Source organism: Acomys russatus, chromosome X, assembly GCF_903995435.1.
Source record: "Acomys russatus chromosome X, mAcoRus1.1, whole genome shotgun sequence".
Classification (NCBI taxonomy): domain Eukaryota; kingdom Metazoa; phylum Chordata; class Mammalia; order Rodentia; family Muridae; genus Acomys; species Acomys russatus.
Window position 1 is genome coordinate 122,438,803 of NC_067169.1, and position 16,394 is coordinate 122,455,196.

The window sequence follows — 16,394 nt, forward strand, 5'->3', positions numbered from 1 at the left end:
CCTGTGACAGCGTCAGCCATTTCTCTCCTTACAAACAGACCTAATGGCTCTGTGTCTGCTTCCTCCTGTAGCCTCCTTTACACAGAGCACCTTTTGGTGCTTCTTCTTAGAAATCATTCATGGCAGGTGAGCGGCCTTGGATGCCTGAAGTGTTTAAAGAATCCACCATGGCTAGTCGTGCATTCCCTCCCACTTGCTGCACTGGTTATCCATTCTTGTTTCACTTTCCCAATTAGGACCAGACTGGAAGCGTGGACCTCCGCTAAGGAGGAGCAGTCACGTTGCTTCCTGTGTGAGGAATGAAGGAAGCCGTGGAGGCCATGTGGTCTTCTTGTCTCCCCACCCTCACCCCATCCGCACCCCACCCGGACCTGCTTTGGGGCCTTGGGTTTCCTTTTTTCTTTTTTTAACAAAAGGAAACTGGTGGCCACCTTACTCTTGTAGTCCCTGAACACATAGGGGTGGGATGTTGGAAGGGACGTTGAGGCCTAAATACCCCAAAGAAAGTAGAGTTTTTAAGAAGAGCACTAAGCCTGGTAGTGGGAGCACATTCCTTTAATCCCAGGACTCAGGAGGCAGAGGCAGGAGGATCACGGTGAGTTCAAGGCCAGCCTGGTCTGCAAAGCGAGTCCAGGACAGCCAAGGCTATTACACAGAGAGACCCTGACTCGAAAATAAAATAAAATAAAATAAAATAAAATGAAAATAAATAAATAAAAGAGAGCACTAAAGCACAGGTATAAACACGTGTGTTAACAACAGCTAATTTAAAGTGCCTTTGAGTAGGGTATGTCCTGATAAACTTTTTATAGGAAAAGTCTGTCAAAATCAATGTGTATGTTAATGCCAGTGTTCCTTTTCTGAAATTATTTTCAGAGCGTTCTCCTCACGGTGGGACCTAGCCTGTGAGAAGGCTACAATGATTTCCCCGTCGCTGTCATGAGATACCCAGACAGAGGCAACTTTCAGAAGGATTCATTTCTGCTCACCACTGTAGTCCACCATGTTGCAAAAGTGCTTCGTATGGGGGTGGGGGTTTGAAGTAGCTGATGACACTGTGTTTTCGGCCCTATTATTCGGCCGTGGAGAGGAATGCAGGAGACCTGGTTCAAGCGGCTGCGTGCGGGAGCCCCAAGAAACTTGTGTCCCTTGGGGGAAACGTGTTGAATCCAGGACGCTAAGTGAAAGGGGAAGACACGGGTACCCAAAAGAGGCTACCCATTACCGAGTCATTCCACCTGCAGGGCCTGTCCAGCTCCAGCACCAGCCGCCTTGGCAGAAAGCAGATTAGTGGCTCCGGGGCACCGGAGACCCGCAAAGCTGTAGCTTGTTGTGGGACACTTGCTCGGGGTGCTGAGTTTGAGTCTCCACACGCAAAACCGGGGGAAGGGCTTCAGGTCTGCAGAGGTGCCAGGGGTACTGGGGAGAGAGAAAGGGAGTACATGCTTCACAGGGTAGGGGCGGGGAAAGTACCATAGAAGCCGGAAATAGCGAAGGATTGGTTCTCCAGGGCAACACTGAGTTGCCGCCCCTTTCCCCGCACCACCCATCCCACCCCCCACATCCCCACCCTGCACCCCTTTCCACCACCCCCATCTCGGCGGGCATCTTATTTCCTATAATGCTCTTCTGGCAACAGAGGTGTCAAGGGGACCTCGGTGCCCCCAGCGAGGGTATGCCAGAATCTTGCCACATCATCAGGCTAGCCAGCACTAGCACAGGAGAGAGGTCACTAGGACGCGCCACCAGGAGCAGAGGAGGACCATTGGGCCTTGGCATCATCCATTGGGTCCCTCCCTCGAGGCCTACAGCCCAATGGCCCACTCAGCCTAGCGCAGCAGCCAGGTGGAGCCCAGCGGACCTGTGAGGTCTCACTCAGAGGCCAGCATGCCCTGAGCCATGCAGACCAGCCTTCGTCGAGGGGCTTCGTCTCGCAGCTCCCGCACCTCCAGAGCCCAGCTGACCTTGTCTGTGAGCCTGGTGGAGCACCATCTTCGGGAGGGCGGCCATGGCCTGCGGCTGAGCAAAACGGCGCCCATCTTCCTGACCGCCATCCTGGAGTTCCTGGTGCGCAGTCTACTGGAGCAGGCAAGCAATGAGGCCCTATGCAGAGGCGCCCAGAGGCTCATCACCCCGCAGCTGCTGGAGGCCACTGTCTGAGGGAACACCCTGCTGGGACAAAGGCTCCAATCCATCACCATCTCCCAGGTGGCCCCGCCTGAGGCCCACAGGAGTCGCCAGGGCCACAGTGGTCCCTAGCTAGGAGCCTCTGCCTCAGTTCCCCTTTGCTGCCACCATTGCTGCCTTCCCTGCTGCCTTTGCTGCAGCAGCCCTTGTTGTCTCCTGGCTCTGAGTTCCCCACCAGCTCATCTGCCTGCCCCTGCTATCCATCCCACTCCATCAGTTCATCCCACCCAGCCTTTCCCACAGTCAGCCCTGCTTACCTGGGCACCCTGGTCGCTTGTGTTCTTATTAAAGCTTTAGTTTGAAAAAAGCATGGCCTTGCTTCCCTGGCTGTTCCTTAGGGGATGGGAAGGGCACGGGGGTGGGTGTGAGGGTGCTACTTGGGGAGGAGGGCGCCATGGGCCTAGTTGAAGGGACACAGAGGGTGGTAGTGCTGCTGGGTGACCCACAGGCTGGTGTCCCTAGCATTTCCTTGGGCCGTGAGGTGGTGGGGGTGACAGGACGCCACGGTGGGCCTAGGTGAAGGGACACAGGGGCTGGGAGTGCTGCTGGGGACCCACAGGCTGATTGAGGGCAGAGGGGCGGTGGGTCTAGTTAAATGAACACAGGGTGGAGGAGTGCTGCTGGGTGGCCCACAGGCTGGTTTCCCTACCTTTTCCTTTGGCCATGAGGTGGTAGTGGGGAGAGGAGGGCACGGTGGGCCCAGTTGAAGGAACACAGGGGCTGGTAGTGCCGCTGGGGGATCCACAGGCTGGTGTCTCTACTTTTTCCTTTGTGCAGGAGTTAGGAGTAGAAAGTGAGGTCAGAGAGTGAAGTGGGCCAAGTTGAAAGGACACTGGGGTGGGAGTGCCACTGGGTGACCCACAGTCGGCTTGGGGTCAGAGGGTGAGGTGCACCCACATGAAGAAACACAGGGGTTGGGATTGGTTCTGGGTGACCCACAGGTGATTAGGGGCAGAGGGAGAGGTGGGCATAGTGGAAGAATCACACTGAGTGGTAATGGTCCAGGGTGACCCACAAGCTGGTTTCCCTAGCTTTTCCGTTGGGCAGCTGGTTGGAGTGGAAGGTGGCATCTGAGGGTGAGGTAGGGCTTGGTGGAGTTACACTTTGGGTGGCAGTGCTTCTGTGTGACCCACAGGCCGACTGCTGACAAAGGGTGGGTAGGCCTAGTTGAATGCAGGACTCATGTGCTGCTGGGTGACAGACAGGCCAGTGTCCCTGGCTTTATCTTTGGGCAGGTGTTAGGAGTGGAATGTCAGGGGGGAGGGTGATTTGCTCCTAGTTGAGAAACACAGGGGGGTGGGACTGCTGCTGGGTGACCCACAGGAGGGTTTCCCTAGCTTTTCCTTTGGTCAGCATGTGGGCCTCAAGGGTGCATTGGGCCTAACTGAACACACAGGGGGTGGGATTGTTGCTGGGGGACCCACAGGCTGGCGTCCCTAGCTCTTCCTTTGGGCAGGACTTAGGAGGGGTAGGTGGGGCAGAGGGTGTAGAGGGCTTAGTGAAATGAACACAGGGGGGTGGGAGTGCTGCTGGGTGACCCACTGGATGGTGTCCCTGGCTTTTCCTTTGTGCAGGAGTTAGGCATAGAAAGTGGGGGCCAAGGGTGAGTTGGGCACAGTTGAGGGAATACAGGGGGTGGGAGTACTCCTGGGGGACCCACAGACTGGTTTCTCTTGCTTTTCATTAGGGCAGGAGGTGGGATTGGAAGGTGAGGGCAGAGGGTGGGTTGGGCCTAGCGAAGAAACACATTCGCTTGGAATGGTTCTGGGGGCCCCACAGACTGGTTTCCCTAGCTTTTCCTTGGGGCAGGAGGTAGGAGTGGAAAGTGGGGTCCCGAGTGTGAGGTAGCCATAGTGGGAGGAAAGAGGGGTGTAATTCAGGCAGGAGGGGGTGGGGAGGTGGTGGGGTGAGGGTGACCTACATACAGGCTGGTTTCCCTAACTTTTCCTTCGGGGATGATGTGGGAGTAGGGGCAGAAGGTGAGGCTGGCTTCGCAGCAGGAACACAGTGGTGTTGGGGCCAGGTGTGGAAGGCAGGCAGGGATGGCAGAGGAGGACTCACAGGCTCCTCTGGAGGAAGAGGAGGAGGACTACGTGAGGCACAGCACGCACGATGCACCTCCTGTCCCTGAAGCGGTCTGGTCCAGCCTGGGCCAGCTGGGTCAGAGTGATGGCCTTTGCCTAGGAGACCAGGGAGCAGAGGGGACCCACATGGAAAGGTGGGCTTTTGGTCGGAGACGCAGATGTGACAGAACAGTGGCATGCCGAAACTAAGGCCAGGGAGGATCATGAAGCTAGTGTGAGCCTTTCTTGACCCTGGGACGCTCAGCAAGAAGTGCCAGGAGGCTGCCTTGGCGGTGGTTGTAAGGAAGCTGTAAGCTAAGAGTGGCTCCTGCCAGGCCAGGGCAGGTCAGTCCTAGCTTGCCCAGGAAGGTCTCTGGGTTGTGGAGGCTGCTGGATTCCCAAGGCTAGGCCCCGCCCCCCAGACGCTCATTTGCATAGTAGCCCGGCAACGGGCCCCGCCCGCCCCTCAATCGCTGTCCTCATAGCCCCGCCCCTCCAGCCTGTTATTTACATACGGGGCTGGTTTCCAGAGGGACCCACCCATCTCCCTGACTGGCTTAGGCGTTGGCCTGGGCCCCGCCTCCCGCCGTGCTCTTTGCATATCGCCGTGACAACGGCGGGGGTGTACAGAAGAAGCGCTCGGGATCCTGAGGAGAAGGCGGAAGTGTTGTGAGATCGCAGCATAGATAAAGCACGGGACTTGTGGTTGTCATAGGTGCGTTTCTCAGCGCTTCTCAACCGGAAGTTAGGAGTCGCAACTGGCCTGTCAACATGGCGGCAGGCTCAGCGTCTTCCTTGGTTGGCGGGGGATGGCCAGGCTCTGAGTCTGGGGACTTTTTGGCCCGCTACCGGCAGGTGTCCAACAAGCTGAAGAAGCGCTTCTTGCGGAAGCCTAACGTGGCCGAGGCCGGGGAGCAGTTCGCGCAGCTGGCCCGCGAGCTGCGGGCCCAGGAGTGCCTGCCCTACGCCGCCTGGTGCCAGCTGGCTGTAGCTCGCTGCCAGCAGGCGCTCTTCCATGGGCCCGGGGAAGCGCTGGCCCTCACCGAGGCCGCCCGGCTCTTCTTGCGGCAGGAGTGCGACGCGCGCCAGCGCCTTGGCTGTCCCGCCGCCTACGGGGAGCCTCTGCAGGCGGCCGCCAGCGCCCTGGGCGCCGCCGTGCGCCTACACCTCGAGCTGGGTCAGCCGGCCGCCGCCGCCGCTCTGTGCCTGGAACTGGCCGCCGCCCTCCGCGCCCTGGGCCAGCCGGCTGCCGCGGCCGGTCACTTTCAGCGCGCTGCGCAGCTGCACCTGCCCCTGATGCCACTGGCCGCGCTGCAGGCGCTGGGTGACGCCGCCTCCTGCCAGCTTCTGGCGCGCGACTACACCGGCGCCCTGGCGCTCTTTACACGCATGCAACGCCTGGCCCGGGAGCACGGCGGGCACCCGGTGCAGCACCCCGAGCTGCCCCAGCAGCCTCCGCCGCCGCCGCCGCCTCCGCCGCCTCCAGGGCCCCAGCCCCCCCTGCTAGGACCGCAGCCGCGACCCACCTCCGCCGCGACCCTGCCCCTCCCGCTGCTCCCGGACCACGCCCCAGGCTCTGCCGCGCCCTCTCCTGGCACACTGGGCGCCTTCGCGGATGTCCTTGTCCGGTGCGAGGTGTCCCGGGTGCTGCTGCTGCTGCTCCTGCAACCGCCGCCGGCCAAACTGCTCCCGGAGCACGCCCAGACCCTGGAGAAGTACTCCTGGGAGGCTTTCGACGGTCACGGCCAGGACAGCGGCGGCCAGCTTCCGGAGGAGCTGTTTTTGCTGTTGCAGTCCCTGGTCATGGCTGCCCACGAAAAGGACACGGAAGGCATCAAGAAGCTGCAGGTGGAGATGTGGCCGCTGCTGAGTGCTGAGCAGAACCACCTCCTCCACCTGGTTCTGCAGGAAACCATCTCCCCCTCGGGACAGGGGGTCTGATAAGCCACCTGACCCGAACAGCCTTCCCTCCTGGTAACAGCTTGTTTAATCTTTGGGGACAGGTGATGAAAGATGTGACCTTGCTTCTGTTTTGGTTTGGTTTTTTTCCTCCTTTCTGTTGCTACCATGGTAGTTTGGCGGGCCATGCCTAGCTTCTTACTTAAAATAGTGCCCTCCAGGCCCATCCATATTGCCTGGGACGACGTAACTTTATCTTCAAGGCTGAACGAGAGACAACGCTGTGTAACAATCCGCTCTGTTTATGCGCTGGCCAGTAGCTGCATACTGTGTGTTGGCTCAGCTTCCTGGCTGTTCTAGGTATAGCTGCAATGAAGGCGGGAGGACAGATGTTCCTTTGGCGTGTTGGTTTCCCTTGCTTTTATTCCTGGTGGGATTTGGCATCACCAAGAAGCATTCAGAACAGATGAGAAATGTTCCTGGAAAATGAAGAGGATCTGACTATTTGGGCATGCTCCTTCTAATACATTTTTTCATTCATTTCCATATACATTAGCACCGCAGTCTGAGGAGTGGATAAAGCAGCAGATGATATCATATGTAATCGTTATAATCTCTTTGTATGCAAACATGAGGCCTATGTAGGAAAGCAGAACTGGCATGTTCTGTCATACAGTCGGGATTTACTTTACCTTCTGCACACTCGGCCAGCCTGGGTTCTTCCTGATGAGGTGACCCTGCCTCTATTGGGCTGCACGGGCATCTTCCCATTATCCCAGAAGTTGTTGGCAAGAGGCTACTCAAAGTCTTTAGGATAGGTCCTCTCTTTCCAAACCGGGCTGCTCATTGCTTTCACAATAAACCACACCACAATTGCCCCTGTGCAATCAAGATACATCTTCCCAGCCAATACTGGAGTCCCTTCCTGCCTTTCAGCTCAGTATCCTGAGAAATCCAATTCGCTAAAGCTATAATTGTATTCCCTTAAAGATTCTTGGCTTGGAAACTAGAGCTACTAAACTGTGTAACCCAGTATGACTGAGGCGAGTAGCACAGACTTGTTTCCAACTGAGTATTAAGTGATACAAGACCAATTCCACACTTCCCTATAGTTCCTGGATCCATCCATGTTTGCTTTCAAAAAGATGGTGTCATACACTGAACACTGGCTTAACACACCCAGCACATCCGGCAGGGTAGCATTCCAATTTTCCTAAGTGCTTTTTCCCTTGTCACCCTACCTAGGCCCGAGTAACACCACCTGTACATAGAAGCCAGGTGCTACGTGGCCAACGGGGCATATGGTACAAAACCAATGGATTTCATGAAGTCAGTGCCTTACCCTGTGTCTTACTGCAATAACACAGTACCACAGTTGGTGCTGGCTTTGAGGAACAGGATTGTTTGGCTTATGGTCCAGGTCCAAGGTCTGGTGGCTTTCTTGCTGTCAGCATCCAGAAGCAGTACAGAACATTGATGGCAAAACCCTGGGAGGTATGAGAGACCTAGGCAGACAGGCTTTCCCATGAGATAAACTTTCAGAATAATAGACTCTAAAGGTCACAGCTCAAGCTAACCATACACCGTACCTTCCCTTATCTGCATGAAATAGCGGGAGTGTAAAAAAAAAAATGCAGTCAGTAGGACTTAGGTTATTACTAGAAATAGGGTTGGTTTTTTCCCCCCAGAGCTGAGGCCCAAACTCAAGATCTTGCACTTGCTAGACAAGTGCTTTACCATTAAGCTAACCCTTAGCTCCAGAGATCATCTTGAAGAAAGTTCATGAGCAGGCTATTGTGGATAAAGAGTCTTCTTAGACTCAAATTATTTATTTTACCAAGGGAATATACTCTCAGCACCACTTATACCAAGGGCTACCAAGTTAAGGATGAATTAAAAATAACCAAATATGAGCATGGGAGGATGGCTCTGGGAAATAACGCTTGCTCTGAAAACATGAGAACGTGAATGTGACTCCTCAGCACATAACAAAAACAGCAGTGTATAGCTGTCTGGAGCTGGAACCGAAGCATTGGGAAAAGGACACAAGTGCTTCAGGACAGCTGTGAGGGCAACCACCCTAACGAAAGAGCAGAACTTGGCTTGCTATCCCTTAGGAGTCACATCTAAGGTGTCTTCACCCTCTGACACTAAACAGGCTATGGGTCACCCAGCACAGTTCCCACCCAACTAGGCCCACAACACCACCCCTCCCCCCGCCCAGAACCCACCTTCCATTCCCACATGCTGGCCAAAGGAAAAGCTAGGGAAACCCTCCTGTGGGTCACCCAGAAGCACTCCCACCCCCCTGTGTTTCTCACCTAGGAGCAACTCACCCTCCCCCCTGACATTCTACTCCTAACACCTGCCCAAAGATAAAGCCAGGGACACTGGCCTGGCTGTCACCCAGCAGCACTTGAGTCCTGCATTCTACTAGGCCTACCCACCCTTTGTCAGCAGTCAGCCTGTGGGTCACACAGAAGCACTGCCACCCAAAGTGTAACTCCACCAAGCCCTACCTCACCCTCACATGCCACCTTCCACTCGAACCAACTGCCCAACAGAGAAGCTAGGGAAACCAGCCTGTGGGTCGCCCAGGAGTACCCCCACCCCACTGTGTTCCTTCACCTAGGCTCACCTCACCCTTGGTCCCCCACTTTCTACACCTAATTCCTGGCCAAAGGAAAAGCTAGGGAATCCAGCCTGTGGGTGCCCACGACATCACTCCCACCCCGTTTTCATTTACCTAGGCCACCAACACCCTCCTGCCCCACTGACACCTCATGCCCAAAGGCAAATGTAGAGACACCAGCCTGTTGGTGACAACAGCAACAGCAAGAAAACAACAACAACAACAACAAGAAAATGGGATTGCATAAGGAAGGCCTATCATTTGAAAGCCTCGTTGGAGGCTTGTGAGAAACCTTAATGTTTAAGAGCACTTGTCTCTCTTGCAGAGGACCTGGGTCCATTTCCAAGCAAAACACAGATACACACATAAATTAAAAATTAAAAATTCTTTTTAAAAGTCTCTCTCTGCTCACCCCAGCCCCCTCTCTTCATGGTATGTTTCGAATCTTTCCAGTACACCAACTACTGTTTTAAAGGTCCCCCCTTCCTATAGAACAGTTATCTATGGTATGGGTTTCAAATAGGTGGGCTTATTATGTACACAGCGAAGAAAAGTAAAAAAAAAAAATATATATATATAAATATATATATATATATATATATATATTTATATATATATATATTTGACCTACGGCATATAAATAGAAGAAACAGACAGCAACACATCATCAAGTCAGGCACTTAGGATATTTAGTCGGAAAGAAAAGGGTCACTGGGACTATTGGGTATCTCAGGTCCCTGGTTGGGGGAGCGCCTGCCGGTACAGATAGCATAAAGGCCATTCAGGGTCATTAGCCATCTCTCGGGTCCTGGTAGTAGGAGACTGGGGGTGACCTTGATTGCACAGATATCATATGGGCCATGTAGATTATTCGATACCTCCATTCCTGGTTGTGGGAACTCAGCAAGCTCCACGCTGCAAGTGTCATTTAGGTGACTATCCATCTCCGGGCCTGGCTTTAGGGGCTTGAATATGGCCCGGCCCATCAGCTAACTCAGAGCACCTGGCTCTTTTATCGCCTCCAGTTCCCAGATTTCTGGATGGAATGGCAGGCTTTACACCTTTCCCACTGAAGAGGCAACTCTCCTTGCTTAACGTTCCTGGTTTCCCTGGAGGTCTGAGGGTGCAAGGACCTTCCTGCTCCCACAGGGTGGAACACCATGGGAGAGCTTGTGGGAAGTTCCCCCAGATAAGGCAAAGTTGAGCAAGTAAGCTGAGCCCAGAGGGGAAGTTCTCAATCACTGTGGAGGAATGCAAGTCCACGTGCAGCGAGTGGGAGATGCTGAACACACCCTGTCCTCAATGATTCCACGCACCACACCACACCACAGTGAGACAACCCACGCGCAAACCCAGGTGATGGATAACACACCTCTACACGGCAAGGGGCCATGTTTTTTGTTCCAAGAGGTGTGAAATGCCAAGGCAGAGGGTGCAATTAGAGGACTCGTTCCCAGCAAGTCTGAAACAATTTCATGCTTATTAGATTAAAAGCTTCCAAGAACAGTTTTCCCATGGTATACATGAAGGAAATCACAGGACAAGCTCCTTAACCATACCGGACACCTTCTGTATCTCTGCCGGTGCACATACTACACGCACAAGACATTTGAAACCCAAAACACTCTCGGTTACTCCTATCCATACAAGGGATGAAATACATAAACCATGGCGAATTAAGCTGTATTCGTGCTAAGGATCCAGTCTTCGTGTGACAGACAGATGACATTAGGCAGTAGGCCACATTTAATTGACGGACCTTGTAAAGTTTGTTTGAAAGGTATGTTTTCACAAACTCAGGTCACGTCAAGTCTCCTCACCACGGACAAAACTCTACTTGTCTGCCTGAGCGCATGTCCTGTCTCTTTCCATCCTGACTTGGCGATGCTGACACAAGGGACTCCTTCCCAGCTAAGCCAGATACTCAGTGCGAGATTTTCTGCCTGCTTCTTGACTTGATGTGCATCCGCGGTTAACTTCCTATTCAAACTCAGGATCTGAAGAGAATAGTCTTCATAAAGTTTCTGCCTATAAAAGACAACAGTGTGTGAGATACTCCTGCACAGCATGAGGAAATTGCCCTGAAAGCCCGACTGACTTGCCCTCCCTAACTCTATGGATGGACAGAGGTGGAAAGGTTCCTCTGTGGTTTTCCTCCCTTTAACATTCTGACAGGGAAAAGGGAAATGAGGTGGATTCTGTGGTCTTTCACTAACAGCATCTGCTCCTCCTTGGTCGAGAGAGAAGTCGCTTCGCAGCTCCTAGGGCCAGAAATCTCTGGGAGAATTACAGTTGGCATTGCCCTAGTATCCCACAAGCATCCGTCTTCCTGACAAGCACAGCTTCTCCCTTACTTTCTCCTTCTGAGCAGCTGCTCTGATGGGGATGCACAGCCACTACCATCAGAGAATTCTCCAGAGGCCTCCCCAGTCTTCCTCGCGTTCACGCCAGTGAGGACTTCCTTACGGAAGTGTGGCGAACACCACTCTTGAATGCTGAACAACAGCGCAGGTGAGAGAGAATTTCACTTCCTATTGCACTGAACTGCCGATCCACTGCTGGGGTCAGTGCTTTGAGGGTTCCAAGCTCACTGCACCCAGCATGTGCAGGCCACACCCAACCTCCCTAACTGCTACACGGATTCAGCTGCGCAGTGCCCAGACACCTTATTTCGTCCTTAAGAAACACGGCTGACTTCAGTTACCACGATTTGAGGGTATCACACAAAAGGAAGTCTATTCTATAGAAAAACCAAGACGAATACACTTTCCAACAGAGCCAGTGGGCCTCATGGCTGGTCCTCGACCTCTTGCCATCCTCCTTAACTAAGCAACCGTCAACGGGCCTGGGATCAAAGCACCAAGAAGCCACAACCTTACCTTTGCTCACACTGGAGTTTTAGAACATCCTCCACCTTCTGCTCCATGGCTTGGAAAGACGCGGTGAGGATGGCTCTGAATCCTTCTCTGTTTCCATGACGAAAGTTCTGAATGGGCCCTGTATTGAAATGCAATCTCGTAAGCATTCCCATAAAGCTACCTCGGTGGTGCTGGAGAGAAGGTTGTCATCAATACATGGAAATGCTACTCAATGGAAAGACTGTCAGCCTCCTCTCCTTCAGCCAGGGATTCCAGTGGCTGATGACCTTAATGTGAAATGGGACAGTTGCACTTTAGTGTCTGTGTATTCCATAGAAAACAGCATGGAGGGGACTTAGCAAAAAGTGTATCAAGTCACCGTGTAGCTTCGTTAACCGAGACCCCGTCTACAAAGTGTAACCTTAACCAACATACTAGGCACACTTCAGCTCAAGGACACGTTCACAGGGACTCTTGGGCCACTTTACACAAAAACACAAAAGGAGTCCATTATCAGAAATCTCCAAAGGCTCACAGATGAGTAATTAATGGCAGCACCGTTATTATTGTAGCCATCGTGGCTTGTAGACAGACCGGATGACGTAGAGATCGTGGGTCATTTAAAGGGGAGAAACCCCACACTGATCTGTGGGAAGGTCTGCAGTGACTGGGGATGGAACCTGGAGTCTTGAGCACAGTAGGCAGGAGCTCTCCCACCCAGCCCCACCCCTAACCAGAGTCCTGAAGAGTGTCTACATGGAACTTTCCCTCAGAAAATTCTGGAGCTCTCCCAGCCCGTCCTTAGTTTGCAATTCCTTTAACAGTTCACGTGACTAACGTCTGAACGCCATTTAAGGCAGGACTCAGTCTGATCATACAGTGGTCGCAGGCTACCAGTGCTGACTTCAGCTTTCCACTCTGTGTGCTATTTGTTGCACATGAAACAGTGGGCAGCCACTTAAGAGGTCTTGGCACTCACAACCCGCCCCCCCCCAACACACACACAAAAGAACTGGTCTAGAGTACAAATCAGTGAAGCAAAAATGTGGTCTTAAAAACAGATGTGTCCCTTGGGTGAATAAACCTCTGGAAGACACATCAGCTCATCCGAGGTGTAAATATCTCACAGCGAGGCAGTAAGAGTCTTTACACCACAGGCGCCATGTTCTTCCAACCGAAAACGAACGTGAAGTAGAGAGCTGGCAATGTGATTAACACAACTTTGACACTGCGTGTGTGAGAACAAGGCACCCAACACACGTCTCTTGTCTGCCACGTAATAACTTGCTTGCCTTTCACTGCTTTGTGTCAAACCGTTTCCTCAAATTCCTAGTGTCCCTCTTCTAGAACATACCTTCAAATTCTTCAAATAAATCCTGTATTTCCTTCCTGCCAAAAAAAAAAATAATATTAAATTTTTACTTCAGTCTGTACAGAAGGCTACTTTTGATGTGTGAGTGAAGGAAGTAGAGTGTGCCACGCGGCCTACACTCAGTTCACGGTTCAAGAGTGGACACTGACTTTTCTAGATTTCTTTGCGTGCAAAGGAAGGGCATGTGCGCAGATGTGATGCCTTCAGAGATAGAAGTGGGGTGTCCTCCTCTACCCATCTCCACCTTACCCCTGTCAGACAAGGTCTCTGACAGGACTTGCCGCCTGCTGTGGGCGTGGGATTATCATTTTCTACCACACTGAACATCTGACCGGCTGACTGCAGGGTGAGTGTTTTGGGGCCTCTGAGCTCCACGGGCCCAGGACGTTCATGGCCTGCACACATCTCACTTACAGCTGCGTCTCTTTCTTTCTTTCCTCACGTCTCAGTTTAACCTGTTGGGCTGCCTGGCGGTGAGGAAGCACCTGCAACCCTCCTGCCTCTGCCATCCCCACGCCCTGGGCCTGAAAGGTGTGCACTGGTCCTGCGGATATGAACTCAGGGTCTGGTTTCTGTACACCCAGCACTCTTCCACTGAACCATCTCTCCAGCCTGACTCTTCTAAATGTATTTTATGAATGGGTTAGGTTTTGTTTATTTTTTTGTTTTTGTTTTTGTTTTTCTTTTTGAAGTATCACCTGGCGTGCTGTCCTTCTGTTCCCGAGGAAAGAAAGTCCTCCCTATTGACATCAAGGACTTCTTCCTTGGCTGAATAAAGACAAAGGGGAAGATATTGTCAGACAGGGTGTGCCGTTCTAATCATCCCCCACAGAAAACAGCTTCACCAAGGGGTCTCTAGAACCCATAGCCACCAACAGCTACTGCCACTTTTTAAAGAAATCATGCACACAATCAATCACCACACTCACATAGATGTACACACACACACACACACACACACACACACACACACACACACAGACACACACACACACACACTGCACTCCTCTAAATAGCCCTGACCCTGGGAGCAGCTTGTGCAGGCACCTCTACACACCTTCCAGACAGTCCCTGGGACCCATGTGCTCCCAGAGAGGCATGTTGACTAGAAAGAGCCGCCTCCTGAGCCTTGCAGGGTTCCTGTGGAGTGGGGATGTCAGGTAGGGGAACCTAAATCCACAAACAAGCTTGAGAAAACTTATCAGCATCTGGAAGCTCCTGCTTTTCCAACAAATGTCCATGTAACACATCCACTCAGTGTTCTACCTTCCGAGAGATTTGAGGATGTCCCCTGTGGTGGACGCAGCCCTACAGGAGCCTATCTGTTTCTGTGTTGTTTCGTTACCTGGAGCCACTGCATTTGGGTTCTGGGTGTCATCTGATGGCAGATTTGGATTCTGCCTTGAGCCCATGCCGGCGCCGTCAGTGTCCATCCTGGCCAGGATCTTCTTGGGGTAGAAAGGATGCCTGGAACTTCAAATGCCGGGAGGGATTACAAGATAGCAATGGGAACAGGGAGCAGGACTCCACAGGGTGTGGGCAGCAGTCTTGGCACTGTACAGGAGCAGTGAGAGGGCAGGAGGATGTCACCAGTGTCCTGGCCTGCTGTCCCATTTCCCTGTATGAACCCGGAGCTCCCCAATCCACCTACCACCCAAGGTCAGTACCCTCTGCTGCTTTCCCAACCCTCGGATGGGGAAATCCTGGGCCATGCCCCATAAAATGAGGCACCTAATGCCGGAGTCTCACTGGGGCTTACTCAGTCAGCAGGGCCACATCCCCCAGCCCATAAGCTGTCCCACTTACCCTTCCCAACCCCTGCAGCCCTCATGACCTGTCCCTGGCCTCTGGCCTTGCTTTCCGGGGCCTCGTCCAGCCCCATTTGGAAGTGAAGACCCTGGTGTCACCTCGCGGGTTTGCCTTGGGCATGCCTCTTTGTGATGCTGCTTCCCTAACTCTTGAGGTGAGCTAAGGCTCCTCTCTGATCCCTGTCCCAACTGGCCAGCAATAGAACTGAGTTCCCCAGTAGCCAATCAACCCCTGCCTCCCCACCCCCCAGGCCAGGATACCCTCCTGCCCCAGGAGCCTCCTTCTTCTCAGAGGATGGTCAGCCATACCAATCTAGGCCCCACCTTCCAGTGCCCCTCTCTCTCTCTAAAGGCCTGGAAAGGCAGAGACTCCCAGGATGAAGTGGCCTGAACTGGCACCTGTGGGGTTTGGATGTAGAAGCCGCTGGTTGGTGAAGGGGCCCATCCATGCCCCATCCCAGTCACAGGGGGGAGGGTGGTCCCGAGGGGGGATTTCTGCTGAGGCAAGGCCCATGGCTGCACATAAGCAGGGCCCAGGTGTCCGCTGAGGACTCCAGCCAGATGCAAGGAGCATAGGTGGAAGGCCATCCATTCCTCTTCTACACGCCACGCTCACACTCAGCTCTTCAATCCTGCCACCCTCTGGACCCCTTTTCCCCCACTGCCCACGGTGGTCACTACCAAGTGGAAGAGAGTCTTCCAAACGTCACAACACAGATAAACCTGGACCCTTTCGCCTCAACATCCCACTCTCATCCACAAAGGGCTGTGGATCCTGCCTCACCCTGCTTTCTCACCACCAGGGGCTCTAGACTCAAGCTGCTGATACCCTGTCACTCACCCAGGTGACCACACTTCCAAGGCACTTGCTCTGAGAGGCCCCACCTCCAGGACTGGATCTCTCATTAGCAAGGACACCACTATGCTGGCATGCCTGAGGCTGCCTAAAGACACTCCCAAAGGGGTGAGGCCTGTCCATCAGCCACCCACTCCCAACTTGAGCCATGCTGGCTGTGCGTGTGCTTGTGCCAAGTGCTCAGAGATCCTCTTCCCCTTGAGACTAGCCAAGCACGTCAGGGTCCTGCCTATGGACCCATCACAGGGAGACGCAGGCGTCTACTCAGGACCCAATGGCTTCAAAACACATGCGCCGGCTTGCGCGCCTGCACACACACATATGCACACCTGTGCAGAAAAGGACACATGCACAGGGACGTGCAGACACGCACACGGAAACACACACGGACACACACGCACACCCACACACCAAAACAAAACAACCCCAGAGGGTGCTACAGATGTGCAAAGCCCCCACTCCCTCTCCCAACCCACTGACAGCCCCACCCACTCTACTAGGGCCCTACTGCCCTCATCTCCCCCTTTTAAAAATACTCTTGGCCCTGGTGCTTCGCCCATCTCGGAATCAATCAAAGCTCGCGAAGTCACCTCAGGGGCTCTCCTGGACCCTCTCACTTGGTGATCCCACAGTCCTGCCACAAGGCCTTTAGTGTTTCCTGATGCCTCTCACCCACTTCTGGAGACGCACCCCAGGAAGTCCAGCAGAAGCACTCACCC

The 16,394-nt window shown here is 53.5% G+C and overlaps 1 protein-coding gene and 1 pseudogene across 1 annotated transcript; both read left to right on the forward strand.

Moving 5' to 3' along the window:
• The first annotated feature begins 1,887 nt into the window (after positions 1-1,887).
• On the forward strand, positions 1,888-2,259 carry LOC127185517 (histone H2A-Bbd type 2/3-like; annotated as a pseudogene).
• A 2,514-nt stretch (positions 2,260-4,773) lies between these two features.
• Positions 4,774-6,283, forward strand: LOC127185654 (40-kDa huntingtin-associated protein-like). The gene has a single exon (XM_051142140.1). The coding sequence runs from the start codon at positions 5,022-5,024 to the stop codon at positions 6,189-6,191; it is 1,170 nt and encodes a 389-aa protein (XP_050998097.1). The 5' UTR covers positions 4,774-5,021; the 3' UTR covers positions 6,192-6,283.
• The last annotated feature ends 10,111 nt before the right edge of the window (positions 6,284-16,394 follow it).